The 19,814-nt window shown below is 50.1% G+C and overlaps 1 protein-coding gene and 1 long non-coding RNA gene across 3 annotated transcripts in view; both read right to left on the bottom strand.

Moving 5' to 3' along the window:
- Positions 1-525, bottom strand: part of RGS9 (regulator of G protein signaling 9) — a 72,662-nt gene extending 72,137 nt beyond the window's left edge. The window contains exon 1 of one of the 2 annotated variants that reach the window (XM_021066722.1): positions 286-525. In XM_021066722.1, the coding sequence (XP_020922381.1) occupies positions 286-342 (57 nt within the window). In that variant the 5' untranslated portion in view covers positions 343-525. The remainder of the gene's footprint in view (positions 1-285) is intronic. The other variant, XM_021066721.1, reaches the window with a different exon arrangement.
- On the bottom strand, positions 10,533-19,543 carry LOC102165781. Its single transcript, XR_002337056.1, has 3 exons — positions 19,297-19,543; positions 18,336-18,585; positions 10,533-11,066 (listed from the first exon to the last, which is right to left on the bottom strand). It is a non-coding gene; the product is annotated as an uncharacterized LOC102165781 (long non-coding RNA).

Here is a 19,814-nt window from a genome sequence, read left to right as displayed (position 1 = left end):
CTCTCCCGAGTAACAGGTTGTTCTCAGCCTCCAGCCGACCATCGCCCCTGGCTTCATATGCTCCACTATAAACAGGTTACAAACAGCCCTAATCAGCATAGTCTTTAAAAGACAGACACGTATCCATACACAGAACAAATAAGTCACTTAATAACATCAAGCAGCACTAGTGGACCGCAAGGGATGCCCTCCTCCACTCCTGTCCACAGGCTTGGTCCCACCATCTCTTCTCCGAGTTGGGTCCCTGCGCACCTTCCCCAGCTCAGGCGACAAGACCACGCTCACCTTCTGGAGAAATGCCATCCTCGGCCTGTACTGCTGGCCTTGGTGTCGGATTGTCATCCTGGACCCTGGGTGAATTCACAACCAGGACCCAAGCGAGAGAGAAAAGGGAGAGGCCCCGCGACAGAGAGACGGCGAGGGCGTCCCCGGGCGGCGCGGGGAGCGGGGCGCGGGGCGCGGGGGGCGCGGGCGGGCGGCTGCTGCCTGCGGCGCCCCTTTACTCGCGCGGCTCGCGCCCCCGGGGAAGCAGCCGGGATCCGCGCCAGCCAATCAGCGAGCCGCGCCGCCGGCTCCGGAGCGTGCGCTGCGCTTGCGCCCACCTGTCGCCAGGGGGCAGCGTCCGTCTCGGCTGGGACCCCCGGGGAGCTTCAGGTAAGACCTGCGTGTCGGGGACCCGCAAGTGGAAGGATCTGTCCCCGAGAGCGAGCCTTTTAGGCAGGATGGGACTTCTATACAGAAGGGCAGCAAGGCAGCCTCACTAATAAGTGCAGCGGAAAACGCCGGCTTTGCCATGTCATGCCACTAGCCAGTGGGACAGCCTTGGGTGAGTTCCTTAAAATCTCTAGGTCTCAATTTCTTATGTGAAAAGGAAAAGTTAAAAACCGGATAATAATATCCAACAGCAGCGTTGCTCTGTAATTTAATGGGGATGTGTGGGACACCGCACTCGGCCCTCAAGGAATGTTTAGAGGAGAAACAAATCCTATGCGGAATGGGTGAGATGTTGGTTAATGAAAGAAAGGAGGGGAAAAGGATGGGAGAAAAGCTGGAGTCCTGGTTGGGCCAGTGGCGCGATCTGCACAGCTTCTTTGGTCCTTAGTGTTTTTCTCTCTCTGGATATAAAAGGACAATGCTCCTGAGTATCGCAGGCCAGGCTCTGTGCTGGAGCCAGAACTCCAAAGTGGATTATGACCCAGTCCTACCTCAAGGAGCTCACAGGTTAATGGGGGAAGAAGAATCCTTCAACAAAATGTTATAAAACAAAAATCTGTATATGACAGAGATCTAGTCGATGCAATACAGGACTTTCAGAAGGCTTATCTAGCCTGAGTGGAAGGGAAGATCAGGGAGACGTCCTGCAGGAAGGAAGATGGGAAGTTAACCGGGTAGAAACAGATAAATGCAAGTACATCACCGAGAACAGCGCTGGGATAGGCACAGAGGCGCGGGTCCACGTGGCTTGAGAGTGGCATCAAGGAATTTATTGGGGAGTTCCCATTATGGCCCATAGGAAGCGAATCCGACTAGTATCCATGAGGACGCAGCTTCGATCCCTGGCCTCGCTTGTGGGTTGGGGATCCGGCATTGCCGTGAGCTGGGGCATAGGTCGAAGACTCAGCTCAGATCTGGCGTTGCTGTGGCTGTGGCATAGGCCGGCAGCTGCAGCTCCGATCTGCCCCCTAGCCTGGGAACCTCCATAGCCCCGAGTGCAGCCTTAAAAAAGCAAGAAAAGGAGTTCCCGTTGTGGCGCAGTGGTTAACAAATCCGACTAGGAACCATGAGGTTGCAGGTTCGGTCCCTGCCCTTGCTCAGTGGGTTAACGATCCGGCGTTGCCATGAGCTGTGGTGTAGATTGCAGATGCTGCTCGGATCCCGAGTTGCTGTGGCTCTGGCCTAGGCCGGTGGCTACAGCTCCATTGGACCCCATATGGAGCCTGGGAACCTCCATATGCCGCGGGAGCGGCCCAAGAAATGGCAAAAAGACACACACACACACACACACACACACACAAACAAGGCAAGAAAAAAAAGTAATTTGTTGGACACAAGGTGACAGGAAATCCCCTGTGGCAGGGATCAGACAGTGGTTGACTTTGGTTGGGTGGGTTATTTGGAGAGTCAGGGATTAAATGAAAAGGGGCTGGAGGGAACTTTCTGGATTGATAGAGATGCTCTACATCTTTTTTACCTTTTTGAAGCTGAAGTTTAGTTGATTTACCATCTTGTATTAGTTTCGAGTGTACAGCAATGTGATTCAGTTATATATTTTTTTGAAATTCTCTTCCACTATAGTAATTATAAGATATTAAATATAGTTCCCTGTGCAGTACAGTAAATCTTTGTTGTTTAAGATGCTGTTTATCTTTTGGGGTTTTTTGGCTGCATCCATGGCATTTGGAAGTTCCTGGGCCAGGGATCGGATCCAAGCCATAGCTGCAGCAATGCCAGATCATTAACTCATTGTGCTGGGCCCGGGGATAGAACCTGCGCCTCAGCAGTAACCTGAGCCGCTGCAGAGACAACACCAACTCCTTAACCTGCTGCACCGCAGCAGGAACTCCAAGATGCTCTGTGTCTTGATGGAAGTGACAGTTATATGCAGATAATTATGTTTGTCAAAACTCATCCAACTGTACTCTTAAAATTGGAGCATGACATTGTCTATAAACTGTATCTCAGTAAAAAGACTGACCAATTATCAGTCTTTGCAATTGTCTTGTGAGATGGCAGAGAGACTTAACGCTGCAGTGACATCCTCCCGTGACTCAGTCAGGTACGTGAACATCCCATCATCACCTTGGAAGGACACAGAAACGATGCCCGGGGAACAGACATCCCAGCTCTCTCTCCTCTTGGTGCTTCCCACTGGTCAGTCCTGATGGGAAGCCGGAGGGCACTGGAGCCCTGGCCGGGCAGTCTATTAAGATCAGCCTCCCGGGGTACAGAGCCAGGCAGAGAACAGGGCTGAGTGTGAGAGGGACATGTTGGGGGTGCTGGGGACGGGGGTTGGGGGGGAACCTTGAAGAAGCAGCACCAGGAGCTAGCTTCGATGGCGTGGGAGCCCAGAGGGCAGGTCTCAGAGTCAATCCTGTGGCCCCAGCACTCCGGAGAGCTCAGTAACAGCACTTCCACATCCACACACGCCTCCCCGACTCAGACAGAACTCATGCCGAATTCCCTGACTCCCTGGGCCATTGTCCGTGCTCTATCCCGTGTTTGCATTCACATGCTTTTGTCTGTGCGATGAGTGTATTACATCTGCAATTGTAAAAAAAATCATACAGAGAAGAGAAAAAAAAAACCTTAGATGCATGAATGTTTCTTCCTAGCTCCCCTGAGAGAGGCAGCAGCTCATGGAAACATATTCGAATAGGGAACTCTCGGGGTCTTAATTTCCACACAGTGAAGCACATCAGGCCAGCCGGACAGCATCCCTCCACACACCCACCGGTCAGCGCCAGTTCAGCAAGAAAGGGGAGTGTGGACGGAGCCCACCTACTCTTCCCCCTGACTTTCCTCTTCTCCACCAAGAAGATATTTTAGACCCTCAGGAGCAGACCCTCCTTGCTGGGACCCTGACTGCGTGACCCAGGAGAGAGGGAGAAAAAGAGGAGTTGGGATGTTTCTGGAAGGTTTCCTGCCTCTTCCTCATCCGGGGAGTTTTCAGAAACTATTTTGGCCCCGTAGGGGGCTACCAGGTGCCACCTACCACCACCAAGTACAGTCCTAGAATAAAAACCCATCCGTATCTCTTTTTTCTCCTAAATAATGCTTTTCACAAGCCCTGTCAGAGATAAACACCGGAAGAGAGAACAAAATCGCGTCTCCCTCTGCCCCCACCCTCTTCCCAGCTCCATGGGGTACACTTCTGACCAGCTGCGGACCAGGTCACGTGGGAACTGTTGAGTGGCATCTGCAGCTTCTTTGTTAAGGGCGTTATTATTTTTCATTACAGAAAATGTGGAGCTATGGAGTTTTTCAAAACGACCGTCATGTAAATTGGTGCAGCCACTGTGGAAGATAGCTTGGAGGTTTCTCTCAAAACTGAAAACAGAACTACCATATGGCCCAGCAATTCCATTCTGGGTACATATCCCCCAAATACCCCAAAAACCCTAATTCAAAAAGACGCATGCATCCCCATGTTCATAGCAGTATTATTTACAATAGCTGAGGCATGGAAGCAACACGTGTCCATCAACAGATGAATGGATAAGGAAGATGTACAAAACCAAAAAAATTAAAAATAATAAATAAAATACAAAAAAGAAGATGTGGTATATAAACACAATAAAAAAAAAGAATGAAAATAATGCCATTTGCAGCAACATGGATGGACCCAGAGACTCTCATACGAAGTGAAGTAAGTCAGACAAAGACAAATACATGCTATCACTTATATCTTGAATCTAAAAAATCCAACAAATTAGTGAGTATAACAAAAAATAAAAGCACAGTAGAGGAGTTCCCGTTGTGGCGCAGTGGTTAACGAATCCGACTAGGATTGCAGGTTCGGTCCCTGCCCTTGCTCAGTGGGTTAACGATCCGGCGTTGCCATGAGCTGTGGTGTAGGTTGCAGACGCGGCTCGGATCCCGTGTTGCTGTGGCTCTGGCGTAGGCAGGTGGCTACAGCTCCGATTCGACCCCTAGCCTGGGAACCTCCATATGCCACGGGAGCGGCCCAAGAAATGGCAACGACAACAACAACAACAACAACAACAACAACAACAAAAGACAAAAGACAAAAAAAAAAAAAAAAAAAAAAAAAAAGCACAGTAGAAACAAATCCACCTAGGAACCATGAGGCTGCGGGTGCGATCCCTGGCCTCGCTCAGTGGGTTAAGGATCTGGCATTGCCGTGAGCTGTGGTGTAGGTCAAGGACACAGCTCGGATCCTGCGTTGCTGTAGCTGTGGTGTAGGCCAGCAGCTATGGCTCCTACTGGACCCCTAGCCTGGGAACCTCCATGAGCCATGGGTTGGGCCCTAAAAAGCAATAAATAAATAAATAACAAATAAAAAAATTTTTTAAGTAAAATAAAAGCAGACTCACAGACGGAACAAACTAGTGTTACAAGTGGGGAGAAGGAAGGGGGGAGGGGCAACATGGGGGAGGGGAGTAAGACACACAACCGATTAGGTGTAAAATAATCTATAAGGAATTGTACAGCATGAGGAATACAGCCAATATGTTATAATAATTATAATTGGAACCTAATCTTTAAAAATTATGAATTATGGAGTTCCTATTGTAGCTCAGCTGGCTAAGGACCCAACGCAGTCTCTGTGAAGATGTGGGTTTGATCCCTGGCCCGGCTCAATGGGTTCAGGATCCGGCATTGCTGCAAGCTGCAGTGTAGGTGGTGGATGCAGCTCGTATCTGGTGTTGCTGTGGCTGTGATGTAGGCTGTCCGCTGCAGCTCCGATTCAACCCCTGTGCCTCAGGTGCAACCATAAAAAAATATACATACATATGAATCACTCTATTGTACACGTGTAACTTACATAATATTGTACAGTTATATTTCCATATAATTTTTTAAATTAAAAAAAATGACATTACAGGAAAAGGCATTTTTGCAACTTGAACTAGGCTTTGGTTTTAAGACAGCGCTGGGTGAAGGGGAAGTATGAAAGCCTCCAGGCTGGGTTCTGGTCCATGCTCTGCCTCTCACCAGATACATGGCTTTTTTTCACAGCTTTATTGAGCTATAACTGACATACACTAAATGGCATATGCATTTAAAGGGTACAATTTGATAGGTTTCAACATGTGTACACCCCCTTGAAACTACAGCCACGATCAAGACATTTGTTACCGCCCCCCCCAAAGCTTCCTTGTGCCCTCTGGCATCCCCTCCCCCTGCTGCCCCCAGGCACCCACTGACCTACCTTCCATCACTCCGAATTAGGGGGAGGGGCAAATGTCAACAAGTTACCTCATCACTCTAATTCTCTATTTTCTCAGTAGTAGTAAGTGTCAGACTTGATGATTTCAAAATTCCCATCCAATTTTATTATCTATCTATATATTACATAATATACTATATAGCGAGAATTAAAAGCTCAAGCAGATGGAAGGCTGGCAGAGTGGGATTCGATGCTCACTACAAATCGAGGCCCCTCTGGGCTTAGACCAGACACCCCAACATGGGTTTCCATATGGCAGACAATCACAAGAACAGAGCGCCACCGTGGCCGAGCCCAGCCATTCCTGCCACACGTGATCACGGAGGGGTGGGGGTGAGGGGCAAGGAGGACCCCCTTTAGGAGAAGAGACCTTAAGAAAATACATTACTTGGCGCACCCCATCTGAGTCAGTCTTACTGATATCCCCTTCTTTTGTCAAACAAGCCCATCCTGTGAAGGACTTTTGAAGCTAAATCATGCCAGCTGAGCATCCTCTACTGACACTCAGATGCTCGCCCTGCCTGTGTGGCGTGGCTCGGGCTTCAAAGCAATCCCCAGGGATTTCTGTAAGAAATCATTTTTGGTACGAAAAATAATACAGCTTCATGTGGTTTTCACCATTTCCCTTTTGTTTATCCTTTAACTTCGTTACATTTACATTAACCGTTCCAACTCTGCTCTGTGTTAGACAGTATTTGGTCTTGTTCAACAAACCTTGATTGAGCACCATTTCTCAGCAGAGAACTGTGTCCAGCACCCACGGTAAAAAGGTGAAAAGATCCAGTTCTGCCTTGTGGGTGTTTCTAGTAGGAAAGAAAGAGATGAAATATAAGTCCAGGATAATGCAGTGGATGGAACAGGAGTATGTGGAAGGCAAAAGAGAAAAGGACAGAACAGAAAGGTGAGCAGAGTCTGCTCAGAGGAAATAACAAAGGTTTCACATAAGAGGCGTTAATATACCTGCTCCATTCACTGAGCGCTCACGCCAACCCTAGTAGTTGTCTGTTATCAATACTGGATTCAACAAAGGAGGAAAGAGGATAAATAAGAAGCTGAAGTTCATGCCCAGCTTAAGCCGCGGAGCCAGGAATGAGACCCAGGCCGCCTGGCCTCTGCCTACACATCTCACCTCCTTAATCCACGCTGGGATTTTCCCATCAGCCAGGCCTGGGCTCACCCCAGACCTGCGCTGAGAGCTCCATGGTTCCCACGGAAAAATCATGATGCAAAAACCAGAAAAAAGAAAACTGGATGTTGGGCAAGTAAAAGTCAAAAGGGGTCCATTACAGAACTGCTTCAGAAATGCAGCTCTTCCTCCCTCTTGGATTATTTCGCTGGGATGAATTTTCTCCCGAGTCAGAGCCTAAACACGTGCAATGGCCTCTGCTATAGATCGCTCGGTGGTTTTTCAATAGGACTGTATATTTCTGTTCCCTTTGCCCGGAATGAACTAACTTCCCCACACCCTTATTATGCTTTTTCTACCTAGACAATTCTAATTTTACTGGATTCTGTAGTTGTACTTGCCTAGTTTCCCCTTCCTCTTTTTAGAGCAGCAACCCGGAATAAGAGAGTACCATAAAAAAGCTGTTCACATGAACCTCTGATTGAACAGCCAGTTGGGGCCCCTGGGGTTGAGGGGAAGCACAGGTGTACCCGCCTGTCCCTGCAGGATTAAGGGGGACAAGAGGGCTCTGCCTGGGTGGGGGTGGGGAGGAGAAGGTACTCTAAACATAAAATCTTTTTTTTTTTTAAGTATTATTATTTAAGGTCATTTCAGTTGTGTTACTGCATCCAAGCTGGATTTCGTGTCAATAAAAAAATGTGCGCCTACTCTAGTACAAAACGGCTAGAAAACTGGTTTGGGGGACTCTATTGTGCTCCTGTAGCTCCATTATTTATAAGAGTGATGAGGGCAATTTCCGACTCCCTACCAGTAGCGCTGCCAGGTGCACTCGCGAATAAAAGGGCAGGAAAGCGTCCCAAAGGCAGCGAGCTGCTATCCACCTCTAGAGCCCCAAAGGCCCCTCACGCAGGGTGGCCACCCCAGGCCCAGGCCATAGAGGTGCGGATGCCTCCAAACTCCTAGAGAGGAAGAGCAGGCTCCCGGGAGGAGGACTTCCGCCGGCGGCCCACTTCCGGCTCCGCCCCCACCCGCCCCAAGGCGGCGAGTTTGCGGGCGTTGGTGGGAGGGTGTGTCTCCTGCGAGGGGCTCAGGTGGGGGTCGCTAGGTGCGGGGCGCGGGCACCAGAACTGGGGGGCCGGGAGCGAGGATTCACAGAGGGGGCCGCCTTAAGGCCACGGCGCCGGGGCCCCTTTCCTCCAAGTGCTGACTGGGGATCAGCTCCTCGAATACTCAGAGCTGTGGACTTATTTTTTTGTAACTGATTGAGGCCCATTGGCTCGGAGAAAATAACGGTGAAACCCCAACCTAAAAATATGTCATTTAGGGCTTGTTTTCGTGTATCTGCGAGAACGGCCCGTTTAAGAAACAGTCAAGTGGAGTTAGCTGGTGGCACAGTGGGTTAAAGATCTGGCCATGTCACTGCTATGGCGCAGGTTCCATCGCTGACCGAGAAATTCAGTATGCTTTGGGCACAGCCAAAAATAAAATAAAATATTAAAAAAAAAAAAAACAGTCAAGTAACTGAAACAACGTGTCTTAGTATTTAACTGTGGCTAGACTGGGGAGAGAGGAGTCAGGGCAAACAGCGCGGTGGCCCTGTAAGAACAGGGTTCCGGGGGAACATGCAGAGTGCAGTTTGGAAGGAAGACGGAATGGGGTATCAGAATGCCCTCTCCGTGGGAGAGGAAGGGGAAGTGGGACTCTGGCGACTAGATTACTTGCAGAATACTGGCCGGGGTTCTTTCTCTTCCAGGGCAGCAGCTTGGCACAGGCACTCACTACCTGAACTTTTTGACCTGGAGTGCGCTCAGTTTTAAAATGGGGATGGTATCTGCCATCCTGTCCTACTGTATGTGATCCTTTCCTATTGTGTGTGATCTTAGTATGTTTAATGAACCAGATTTATCTTCTCTATAAGATCATGTTGGGGCAGGAGTTCCCTGGTGGCCTAGTGGTTAAGGACTCAGCATTGTCAGGGCTGTGGCTCAGCTTCCATCCCTTGCCCAGGTACCTCCAAATGCTGCGGGTGTCACACACACACACACACACACAAAGATTGGGGAGTATTTAAAGAAGATTTTGCATTGCTGTGGCTGCGGTGTAGGCCGGCAGCTACAGCTCTGATTAGACCCCTAGCCTGGGAACCTCCATATGCCACCAGTGCAGCTCTAAAAAAAAGACAACAAATAGGTAAATAAATAAATAAACATGGCCCTAAAAAACAGACAATAAATAAAATAAATAAGCTTTTACCATAATGTGTTCCTGAGGGGAAAATAAAAGATGGACAAATAAATTTAGGATTTGAACCATAGTCTCTTAGCACAAATAATAATAGAGTATTAAATTGTTCTGAGAAACTCCGCAATAATGGAACTCGCGTCACTTTGGTTAGCCTGGTGTTTCTCAAGCATTTGACCACAGAGCCTTGAGTAACACCCTATTAATATCTCCCCAATGTGGTTTTTCCCAGAACATATTTTTGGGAGATGCTGACATAAAGAAATCCTTCACCTGAGCACAGTCCTGTTCAAGAGGCACTCTCACTTCTCAAAAGACATCTCAGAACTGCTTTTTGAAAATCATCTGACTGAATTTCAGTAAGGATGGTTTCAGTTTTACAGATGTTCTAGAAAATGGTCCATAAATAATGAAGTACTACATCTACTAACATTTGGAAAAGGAAGTGACCCCTCCTTGCCCTTCCTCCCACACACATCATGGACAGTGGACAAGATCGTAATATTATTGAGCAAATGTTATCAATATATTATTTATTAAACAATAGAAATAACTAAATGGAGGAGTTCCCTGGTGGCCTAGCGTTTAAGAATTTGGCACTGTCACTGCTGTGGCTCGGGTTTGATTCGCTAGGCACTTCCACATGCTTCAGGTGTGGAAGAAAGAAAGGGAGAGAGGGAGGAAGGAAGGAAGAATTAAATGGGAAAAATATGAATTGTTCCAAATGGAACTTCTACGATTCAGGGCTTCTTAATGACAAACCTAGGCAATTTGTTAAAGACCAACTTGAGTAAAATGACTGATATTTCCTCCTAGAAACAGAATGTAGTTAAGAGTCACTTCAGCACGTATGTATGCAGGAGGTAACATTTACCTGAAACTTGCCCTCACATCATAGAATAAAATTTAGTACAAGGATTGTCTTCAAGTTTATTCACGATGACTTAGTTACTGAGGTCACAAGAGAAGCTCGTACTGAGGTAGTCTCATGTGTTTGAAACTTCAGTCAAGGGGAGCTTTGAAGCGACTTACTAGTCTGTTACTAAACTTGCAGTTTCAAGCAAGACCTGCCTAAGGATGACAGTGCCAATCCATTAGAGCGTCTGGTCCTCCATTCTCTAGCGCCCAGAACCCGCACCGTTAGGACAGAGAGAACCAGGCTCCGGAGGACACACCAATACTAACCAAACTCCAAAGGGACCCATGTATAAACTACAGTGTACGTTAGTGCCCTTCCAGTGAAAAATACACTTCTCAGTCAGCTGGGTAACTTTATTCACCAACGATGTGCTCCTTCTTGAAGGAAGATGGACATGGAAGTCCAGATTCGTACACTATGGGCATATGGTATTGGAGACCCATGGCGTGGAATCAGGACAGGGAAAATGCTATCCAAGTGTGATGGTATCTAAGACGCACCTGTCGGGGGAGGTAGAAATTCATTTTCCTGGATAAAAAGCATTTTCTCCCAGGGTGCTAGAGGCAAGATAAGTCCTTTTGTCTCTTTGAACGTCCCTTTCAGAGATGCTCTTGACATGGACTTTCACAGGCAAGAGTACAATGCAGTTGACTTGGTTTAAGCTTTTCTGCTTACAGCCTCTCTCCGGCTGGGCCTCCCTGAAGTGGCACCAGGTCACCCAGTTTGTATCTGAGGTCTTCACAGACAGTCTCTCGGGTCCTTCCTGTTGATGACTGATTTCATTCTACACATTTGGTCTCTTTCTAAAATTAAAGCATCCGTTGGCCCCCAATGTTGGCTTGAAACCTCTGGAATTTCCCAGGTGAAATCTGAAACGGGCCCCGTACACAGCAAGGAGAGACGACAAAGAAAAAAAAAAAAAAAAAAAAAGACAACTTCAGCTTGGTAGGTGGTAGGTGTAATAAACAAGGGAACTTTTGTACGAGGCTTGTGATGAGTAAATAGCACCCACCCGCCAGAACCTTAAAAGTCTGAACAAAGGCCTCAACACGGTTCAGTCCTGCACACCATCCAGATGGTCTCAGCAACACATTGCTCTCTTAAGTCTGCGTCCTTGCAACTGGCTCCCACAGTGGGAACCAGAAGCAGAAGGCAGGTTCCAAGGACAAGGAAGGGAGGGGTTAAGGAGCCTCTGATGGCCCAGGTCCAGGTGGCAGGTCAACTGGTCACATCCTCTTGGTGACCTCCTCCAACACCCATTTAATCCATCCAAGTCCAAGAACCAGGATCTGTATTAACCTATTTAATAACCACCTCTCCTCTGGGACATTCAACTTGATGTGAAGACTAACTGTACATGATTTTCTAATCGCATAGTACCTTTCATTTGGGATATTATAGCTCTTGTTTTTGATGGGAGCTTTGGGGTATTTCCTTCATTTCTAATTACAAATTCCAGTAGTGACTGGCTTGGTGTATATTTTATATGTGTGCCCAACAAGAGTTGTTAACCTACATCGGAAATTACTTAACAGAGTGGCCCTAAAGAGGAATCACCAGGGATGTGAGGCACTCCTGGGATGTGAGCTCAGTGGAACCCGTCTGAGACAAGCGAATAATGATGGACCAGAACTTGAGATCCCTACGCTCCACCTGAGCAGGAGCTGCAGATGAGAAGCTGAGGAGTTCCCATGGTGACTCAGAGGTAACAGACCCAACTAGTATCCACAAGGACGCGGGTTCAATCCCTGGCCTCGCTCAGTGGGTTAAGGATCCAGCGTTGCCGTGAGCTGTGGTGTAGGTCGCAGACGGGGCTCGGATCTGGCGTTGCTGTGGCTCTGGCGTAGGCCGGCACTGCAGCTCTGATTGGACCCCTAGTCTGGGAACCTCCACATGCCACGGGTGCGGCCCTAAAAAAAAAAGAAAAGACAGAAAGAAAGGGAGAAGGGGAGCTGGAGACCGACAAGCTGTCTCTGCCTTGGAATGTGATCAGACCCCAGACTGTCCCCACCCCCCAAGAGGACGGCTGTCCCAACCACAGCCAGCAGCAGGAGGGGACACACAACTGAGGGCAGACGAGAAGGGCATCCAGAGACCAGGGACGAGGACAGTGTGGTCCAGGGCAGTGTGACCACGGTCAGGCCGCTTCCTCGGTGAAATGAGAGGGTTGGCCTGGGTGACCGCGAAGGTCCCTTTCAGCTTCTGCACTTCTGGGGAAAATGTCTGGGGCCAGCTGATTCAGTGTCAGCTGCTGAGATACAAGTGGAAGTGGCTGCTAGACCTGGGACAAAGCACACGGGTTAGACCTGACTCAGACCTCCCCGCATCCGCCGGTGTGCGAGTGACCTTAGGCAAGTTACTGAACTTCTCTAACAAAGGTTAGATGGCACAAAGATTTGTTTCTCTTATGTAAATGCTAATTCAAGTGGGCAGTGTCCGGGGCACACCCTCAAAGTCATGACTCCGGGATGCGGGCTGCTACCGTCCACGGTCCCTCGGTCCATCACATGCCTTCACCATCACTATGCAGGGAAGACGCCAAAATGTGAAGCCTTCATACCCGCCTTTCAATGCTTTCAGCCTGGAAGTCACACACACGTCGGTCTGCTTGTAGCCTGTTTGTCCTAAGAGAGCACATTGGATATTTGGTGAGAATGTTTTGCCTCTGCCACAGAGAAAAGAAGCATCCAGACTGAGGTGCTAAGGTTTACCAGGATCAAAATGCATTCAAAGAGGGAGTTCCCATCGTGGCACAGTGGTTAACAAATCCGACTAGGAACCATGAGGTTGTGGGTTCGATCCCTGGCCTTGCTCAGTGGGTTAAGGATCTGGCGTTGCTGTGAGCTGTGGTGTAGGTCGCAGATGCCACTCGGATCTTGCGTTGCTGTGGCTGTGGTGTAGGCTGGTGGCTACAGCTCTGATTAGACCCCTAGCCTGGGAACCTCCATATGCCACAGGAAGCAGCTCTAGAAAAAGGAAAAAAGACCAAAAAAAAAAAAAATGCATTCAAAGAGACCTAGAACCCAGGCAGCCATGAACGTCCCTTCACAAATGTATTAGTTTGCTCGGGCTGCTGTAACAAAACACCACAAGCTGGGATGATTAAACTTCAGAAATGTATTGTCTCACAGTTCTGGAGCCTAGAAAGTCCGAGATCAGGGTACCAGAAGAGCTGGTTTCTTCTGAGGCCTCTGCTTGGCTTGCACATGCCATTCCTCTGCACACCTGCTCCTGGTGTCTCCTCATGTGTCTTTTTTTATTTTATTTTTTTTTTTTTTTGGTTTTTATGGCCACTCCCTGGGCATATGGAGGTTCCCAGGCTAGAGGTCAAATCAGAGCTGTAGCTGCTGGCCTACACCACAGCCACAGCAACGCCAGATCTGAGCCATGTCAGCGACCTACACCACAGCTCACGGCAATGCTGGATCCTTAACCTACCGAGTGGGGCCAGGGATCGAACCTGAATCCTCATGGATGCTAGTCAGATTCATTTCCTCTGACCCACAACAGGAACTCCTCCCCATGTGTCTTAATCTCCTCCCATAAGGACACCAGTCAAATTAGATTAGGCCCAACCTAATGGCATCATTTTACCTTAAGCACCTTCTTAAAGGCTTTATTTCTGTTACCGACTGAATGTTTGCATCTTTCCCAAATTCATATACACTGAAGCCCTAATCCCCAATGTGACTGTATTTGGAGGTGGAGCCTCCAGGAAGTACTTAAGGTTTAATGAGGTCAAGAGGGTGAGGCCCTGATCTTATAGGATTAGCACTTGTAAGAAGAGAGATGAGGAGTTCCCACTGTAGCTGTGGCACAGGTCACAGCTGCTGTTTCAGATTCGACCCCTGGTCCTGGAACTTGCATATGCCATGGGTGTGGCCAAAAAAGGAAAAAGAAGAGAGACCATATCTCTCTTTCTCTCTCTGAACTCTCAAAGAGGTCATGTGAGGACACAGGGAGGTGGCAGCTGCCTACAAGCCAAAGAGAGATGTCTAAGGATGGAACCTACCTTGCCGGCACCTTGGTCTTAAACTTCCCAGCTTCCAGAACCAGGAGAAGATAAAGTTCTGTTACGCAGCCCAGTGTGGAGGCATAGTGTGCTGGCAGCCAGAACAACCACGACAATCTCTGAATACCGTCGCAGTCTGAGACGCTGAAGGGTTAGAGCTTCAACACCTGAATCTGGGGGACACAATGCAGCCACAGCAACCGGCGGGGAGGAAGCTCACAGTTTGCCTCCTTTCAACAAAAGGAGTTCAACAAAAGGAGTGCACGCAGGCTGGGAGCCCAGCGTGCAGGTGGGCGTGACAGTCCAGGCACTGCCCGGAGGACAAGAGAGGCTGGAGCTTGGGACGCTGCAGATGTGGACACTTGTCCTTGGCCACCGTATATGCCTTGGGGGAGGCGGGTGGGCAGAGGACGTGATGTCAAGGTCCCCAGGCTCCCTGCCAAGCACACAGTGCAGGAAACACAAAAGCCTGTTTTGGAAGAGAAAGACTGCAGACTTCAGGCGGCGGGAGTCACTCTTGCTTGCAGTAGCCAGCTGTCCCTCCTTCCCCAACACACACACGCCCTGTTACTGTCATTTCTGATGACAGGGCATCACGTTCGCTCCTTTCACTCGTAACTTTGCAGCTCACACCCAACTTTTCCGGACAAGGCTGTGCTGCGCGGAGAAAAACCACCGTCTTTTTGGCGGGGAGTCGGGGAGGGCTCATCCGGGGACAGAGGCGTTTTACCTGCGTGGCCAGTTAGAAATGTAAATGCCGCCGATCAAAAAAGACCAACAGCTTCATTCCTTTCCCTTCGTGTTAAAAAAAAAAAAAAAAATCAATCCATGAAGAATTTGAAACTCTTCAGAGGGGATTCACAGGAACCACTGTCAAAAGCGCCATAGAGGCCAATTTCTCTCCAGCAGGAAGGTCCCACTTTGCACCAAGGGTTTGCCAGGAAGAGGAGAATGTGGGTGCGCCGTGTACGTTTTCTGGGAGTTGCTGTGGTCTGAATGTTTGTGTCCCCCCAGATTCAGAGGCTGAACCCTCAGCCTCAAGGTGATGGGACAGAAGGTGGGGGCCTGTGGGAGGCGATGAGGTCACCAAGGCGGAGCCATTAGGGCCCTTAAAAAAGACCCAGAGAGCGGCCTGGCCCCTTCTAGCTCTGAGGACGCAGCCCGAGATCTGAGCCTGGAAGCAGGCCCTCACCAGAGCCCGGCCGTGCTTTGCCGGCGCGCTGACCTCAGCCTTCCAGCCTCCAGAACCGTGAAAAACCAGTTTCTGTCGTTTAGCAGCTCCCCACGGTGGTTTTTTGTTACAGTCGCCCAAATGGACTCAGTCAGGAGTCTCCCCATTAGGGCGTAGAGTAATTTTCCTCTGTAAACTCAGTGCAGTGGTTCCCACAAAAAAAGTTACCATCGAGCAAAATGCAAAAAAAAAAAAAAAAAAGCGACCTATTGGTTCTCGGAGAGGTGATCTTGGCCATCGCCTTGTCTGAAGCAGAAACTCTCTCCGCCAACAGCAGAAAACCTGCCTTGACTTTAACGATCTCCCACAAGGAGGCTGCTGGGGCCTTTCTCCAGGACCCTGTCATCTCTGGTTCTGTGTGCATCACTTCGGAGGGTCTCCTTCCATCAGACACAGGGAAGACCCCCTGGCCCTTCCCCAACACACACACAGCTGACCAGACCACAGCTTCTAGGCTCTAACAAGAGATCATTGCTGGCCTTTGACCCCCAAACAGGCCGAATGTCTCTGCTCTCAGACACCAGCTCACTGAAGTAGGACATCAAGCATTTCAAAGAATCCAGACGTATCCAGACATTTCAAAGAATCACTAAACGTATCAGAAGCCGTGGCCTCAGCATACTGCCCGCTGACGGGCAGGCACTGCAGACAAGACCCGTCATGTCCCTTGCTGTGCAAAGATGTAAACTGTCATCCCAAATCCCAGCTCGCTCTTTCTTTGCAGGGGCTTGTGTCCCAACTACAGTGCTGCCTCCTACAGTCCCAATGCCCAAGGCCCACGTGCCCTCTTGGCTGCATGCAGCCTCGAAAAGCCCCCACTTCTGTTACATTCTCAATGTCACTGAGAACCACTCTCAAGTCTTCCGGGGCCTCCATCTAGAAACAGTGCGGCCTACTGGCCTTCACCGTGGGGATCCAATCAGCAATGGACATGCAATGGGTCCACAGCTGCATGCACGTCCCGGCTCCTGTGTCCTGGCCCTCTGCCGGTCCCTGATTTGCCTCAAAAACACCCTCACATCCTCCAAGCTCAGCTAAACCACCACTGACTCTTCCAGAACCCTTTCATGCTAATCTACCCAGGAGGAAGGGAGTGCCTGCACAGACCCTTCCTCTACCCCCTGGGGTATGTGCCCTGGCGGGGTGGGGCGTATGACTCTCTCCCACTACTGCATTAGAAGCCACGTGAGGACAGGGACCACCTCTCCAGTGTCTAACAATATCCGACACAAAGTAGGTGATCAATAAATGTCTGTTGCAGGGAGAAACGTATCAGTAACAGCAGTGATTCTAAATCAGTCCCAGCCTCATTAAGATCCCTGTTCCTTGCAGTCCTGGCCCAGGACTACCTGTTTCCCTAAATCAAGAGGAGGGCACATCAGAGGACAAGAGGGCATTTCCACCCCACCCCCAGTGGTCAGGGATGTAGGGACATAGGATGACAGGCTGGAGACAGAGCCCTGTGGGTGCCTGGCCACGCTCTTCAGACCACTATGCATCATCAGCTAGCTGCACCCAGGCAAAGCTCCTGGCCTGTGGATGCTCCACCTCTTTCTGCTACATCTTTTTTTTTTTTTTTTTTTTTTTTTGTCTTTCTATGTCTTCTTCCGTGGTACATGGAGGCTCCCAGGCTAGGGGTCAAATCAGAGCTGTAGCCGCTGGCCCGCACCACAGCCACCGCAACACAGGATCCAAGCCGCATCTGCAACCTACACCACAACTCACGGTAATGCCAGATCCTTAACCCACTGAGTGAGGCCAGGGATCGAACCTGCATCCTCATGGACGCTAATCAGATTCATTTCCACTGAACCACAATGGGAACTCCCCTTTCTGCCACATCTTAAGCTCGCGACCCCTCAGTGGTGGATGCCAGTCACCAGGCTGTGCAAGAGAAATCAGAGGCAGCAATGGAATACTACTCAGTCATAAAAAAGAATGAAATAATGCCATTTGTAGCAACTTGGATACAACCAGAGGGTCTCGGTAATTCAGAAAGAGAAAGAAATACCATATGATATCCCTTATATGTGGAATCTAAAATATGGCACAAATGGACCTATCCACAAAGCAGAAAAAGACTACAGTCATAGAGAACAGACTCATAGTTGCCAAAGGGAAGTGGGAGGGAGTGGGATGGACTGGGAGTTTGGGGTTAGTACATGATAAACAATGAGGTCCTGCTGTGTAGCACAGGGAACTATACCCAATCACTTCTGATAAAACATGACGGAAGATAACAGGAGAAAAAGGGATGCGTGTGTGTGTGTGTGTGTGTGTGTGTATATGTGTGTGTGTGTGTGTGTGTGTGTATCTGAGTAACTTTGCTGTATACCAGAAATTGACATAACATTGTAAATCAACTATAATTTAAAGAAAGAAAGGAAAAAAGGAAAGAGAGAAGGGAGAAAAGGGAAAAGAGGGAAAGGAAGAAAGAGAGAGAGGTAGGTATGGCAGAGGTGGGGTGGCACTGTGGCCAGTAGGGAGGTCTTCCCAGGGTTTGCGCTGGGCTGAGAGAGTAGGAAGTAGCACGGAAGCCACAGGAGATAGAAGGGCCCTTCTGACCAGCACCTTTCTCCCAGCCCTGTGACAAAAGTATCACTGCCTAGGCAGCTGGAGTTGTGCCACAGGAGGACCCCCCAAGTGAACTCTCTCAGCTCAAGGAACAGAGGACACCCCATTCATTCCTCTCGCTTACACGGTGGTCTTTCGAACTTGAAGCTGACATCACTCACTTGCTCTGAATTCCTCAGTGGCTTCTTTTGGGAAAAATCCGACCACCTCCAACAGGCATAGGAGACCTTTATGAGCCGGCCTTGCCTGCCTGTCTGGCCTCACCCCCTCTTGTATAAAAAGCTCAGCCACAGGGAATGACTTGCCTTAAACCCAGCAGACCTGCACATGCTGCTCCTGCTGCCTTGGTCCTTCTTCTGCTTCTTCTGGGCCCAAGAGAAGCCTCAGCATCCTTCAGTCTCAGGTTCAAGGCTTTCTCCCCGGGGGGTGCCTCCCCTATTCCTGGAGTAGCATCCAAAGCTCCTTCCCACTACACGTGTACTTTGTTTCTATCACTGGAGCGAGGCCAGCTTCACGGCATCACGTCAACACTTCTTCCAGGGTTGGGCCTTACTTGCCTCAGTTTCCATACCTGTAAAATGGGGATAATATCAAACCTATTTGTATATTATCCGCAAGGACTGATGCCCGGAAGTAGCAGTAGGGGTTCGGGAAGTGAGCCTGGGAAAGAAAGGAAGGCAATACGGGGTGCATTCATGTGCCAGTTACCCCTGTGGGTCACTGAGGTTATTGGGGACCTTTGGGAGCAGGAGTGTAGAGTGCAGAATACCCTCAGCGGATGGAAGCTTCTGGTAACAGACTCTTCACCCTCCAGCATTCTACTCAAGCAGGGCTGATTCTCTGGGACCAACAGGCAGCCTGGACACTTAAACAGGTCCTGTTGTCCACCACCACCCCACCGCCCCACTCCCCGCTTTTTAGGGCTGCACCCGGGCATAGGGAGATTCCCAGGCTGGGGTTTGAATTGGAGCTTCAGCCGCCCCCAGCCTACACCACAGCCACAGCAAGGCCAGATCCCAGCCGCGACTGCAACCTACTCCACCGGTCACGGCAATTCTGGAACCTTCACCCACTGAGCGAGGCCAGAGATGGAACCTGCACCCTCATGGATACTAGTCGGGCTCATTTCCACGGAGCCACAATGGGAAGTCGGGTCCTGTGGTTCTTAAGACCACAAGGAAGCCCTCCACTCCTGTCCACAGGCTTGGAGCCTCCCACCATCTCTTCTCCGAGTTGGGTCCCTGCGCACCTTCCCCAGCTCAGGCGACAAGACCACGCTCACCTTCTGGAGAAATGCCATCCTCGGCCTGTACTGCTGGCCTTGGTGTCGGATTGTCATCCTGGACCCTGGGTGAATTCACAACCAGGACCCAAGCGAGAGAGAAAAGGGAGAGGCCCCGCGACAGAGAGACGGCGAGGGCGTCCCCGGGCGGCGCGGGGAGCGGGGCGCGGGGCGCGGGGGGCGCGGGCGGGCGGCTGCTGCCTGCGGCGCCCCTTTACTCGCGCGGCTCGCGCCCCCGGGGAAGCAGCCGGGATCCGCGCCAGCCAATCAGCGAGCCGCGCCGCCGGCTCCGGAGCGTGCGCTGCGCTTGCGCCCACCTGTCGCCAGGGGGCAGCGTCCGTCTCGGCTGGGACCCCCGGGGAGCTTCAGGTAAGACCTGCGTGTCGGGGACCCGCAAGTGGAAGGATCTGTCCCCGAGAGCGAGCCTGGGACGGCAGCACTAAAGCCTGGGGTACTGGAAACAGTACAGCATGGGCTTTGGATCCCTGGTTAGTCTACCACCAACTCCCTGGATGGGC

The sequence above is a fragment of the Sus scrofa genome, chromosome 12 (assembly GCF_000003025.6).
Source record: "Sus scrofa isolate TJ Tabasco breed Duroc chromosome 12, Sscrofa11.1, whole genome shotgun sequence".
Lineage (NCBI taxonomy): Eukaryota > Metazoa > Chordata > Mammalia > Artiodactyla > Suidae > Sus > Sus scrofa.
Note: the sequence above shows the minus strand (reverse complement) of the source record. Positions and strands in the feature narration are given on the sequence as shown.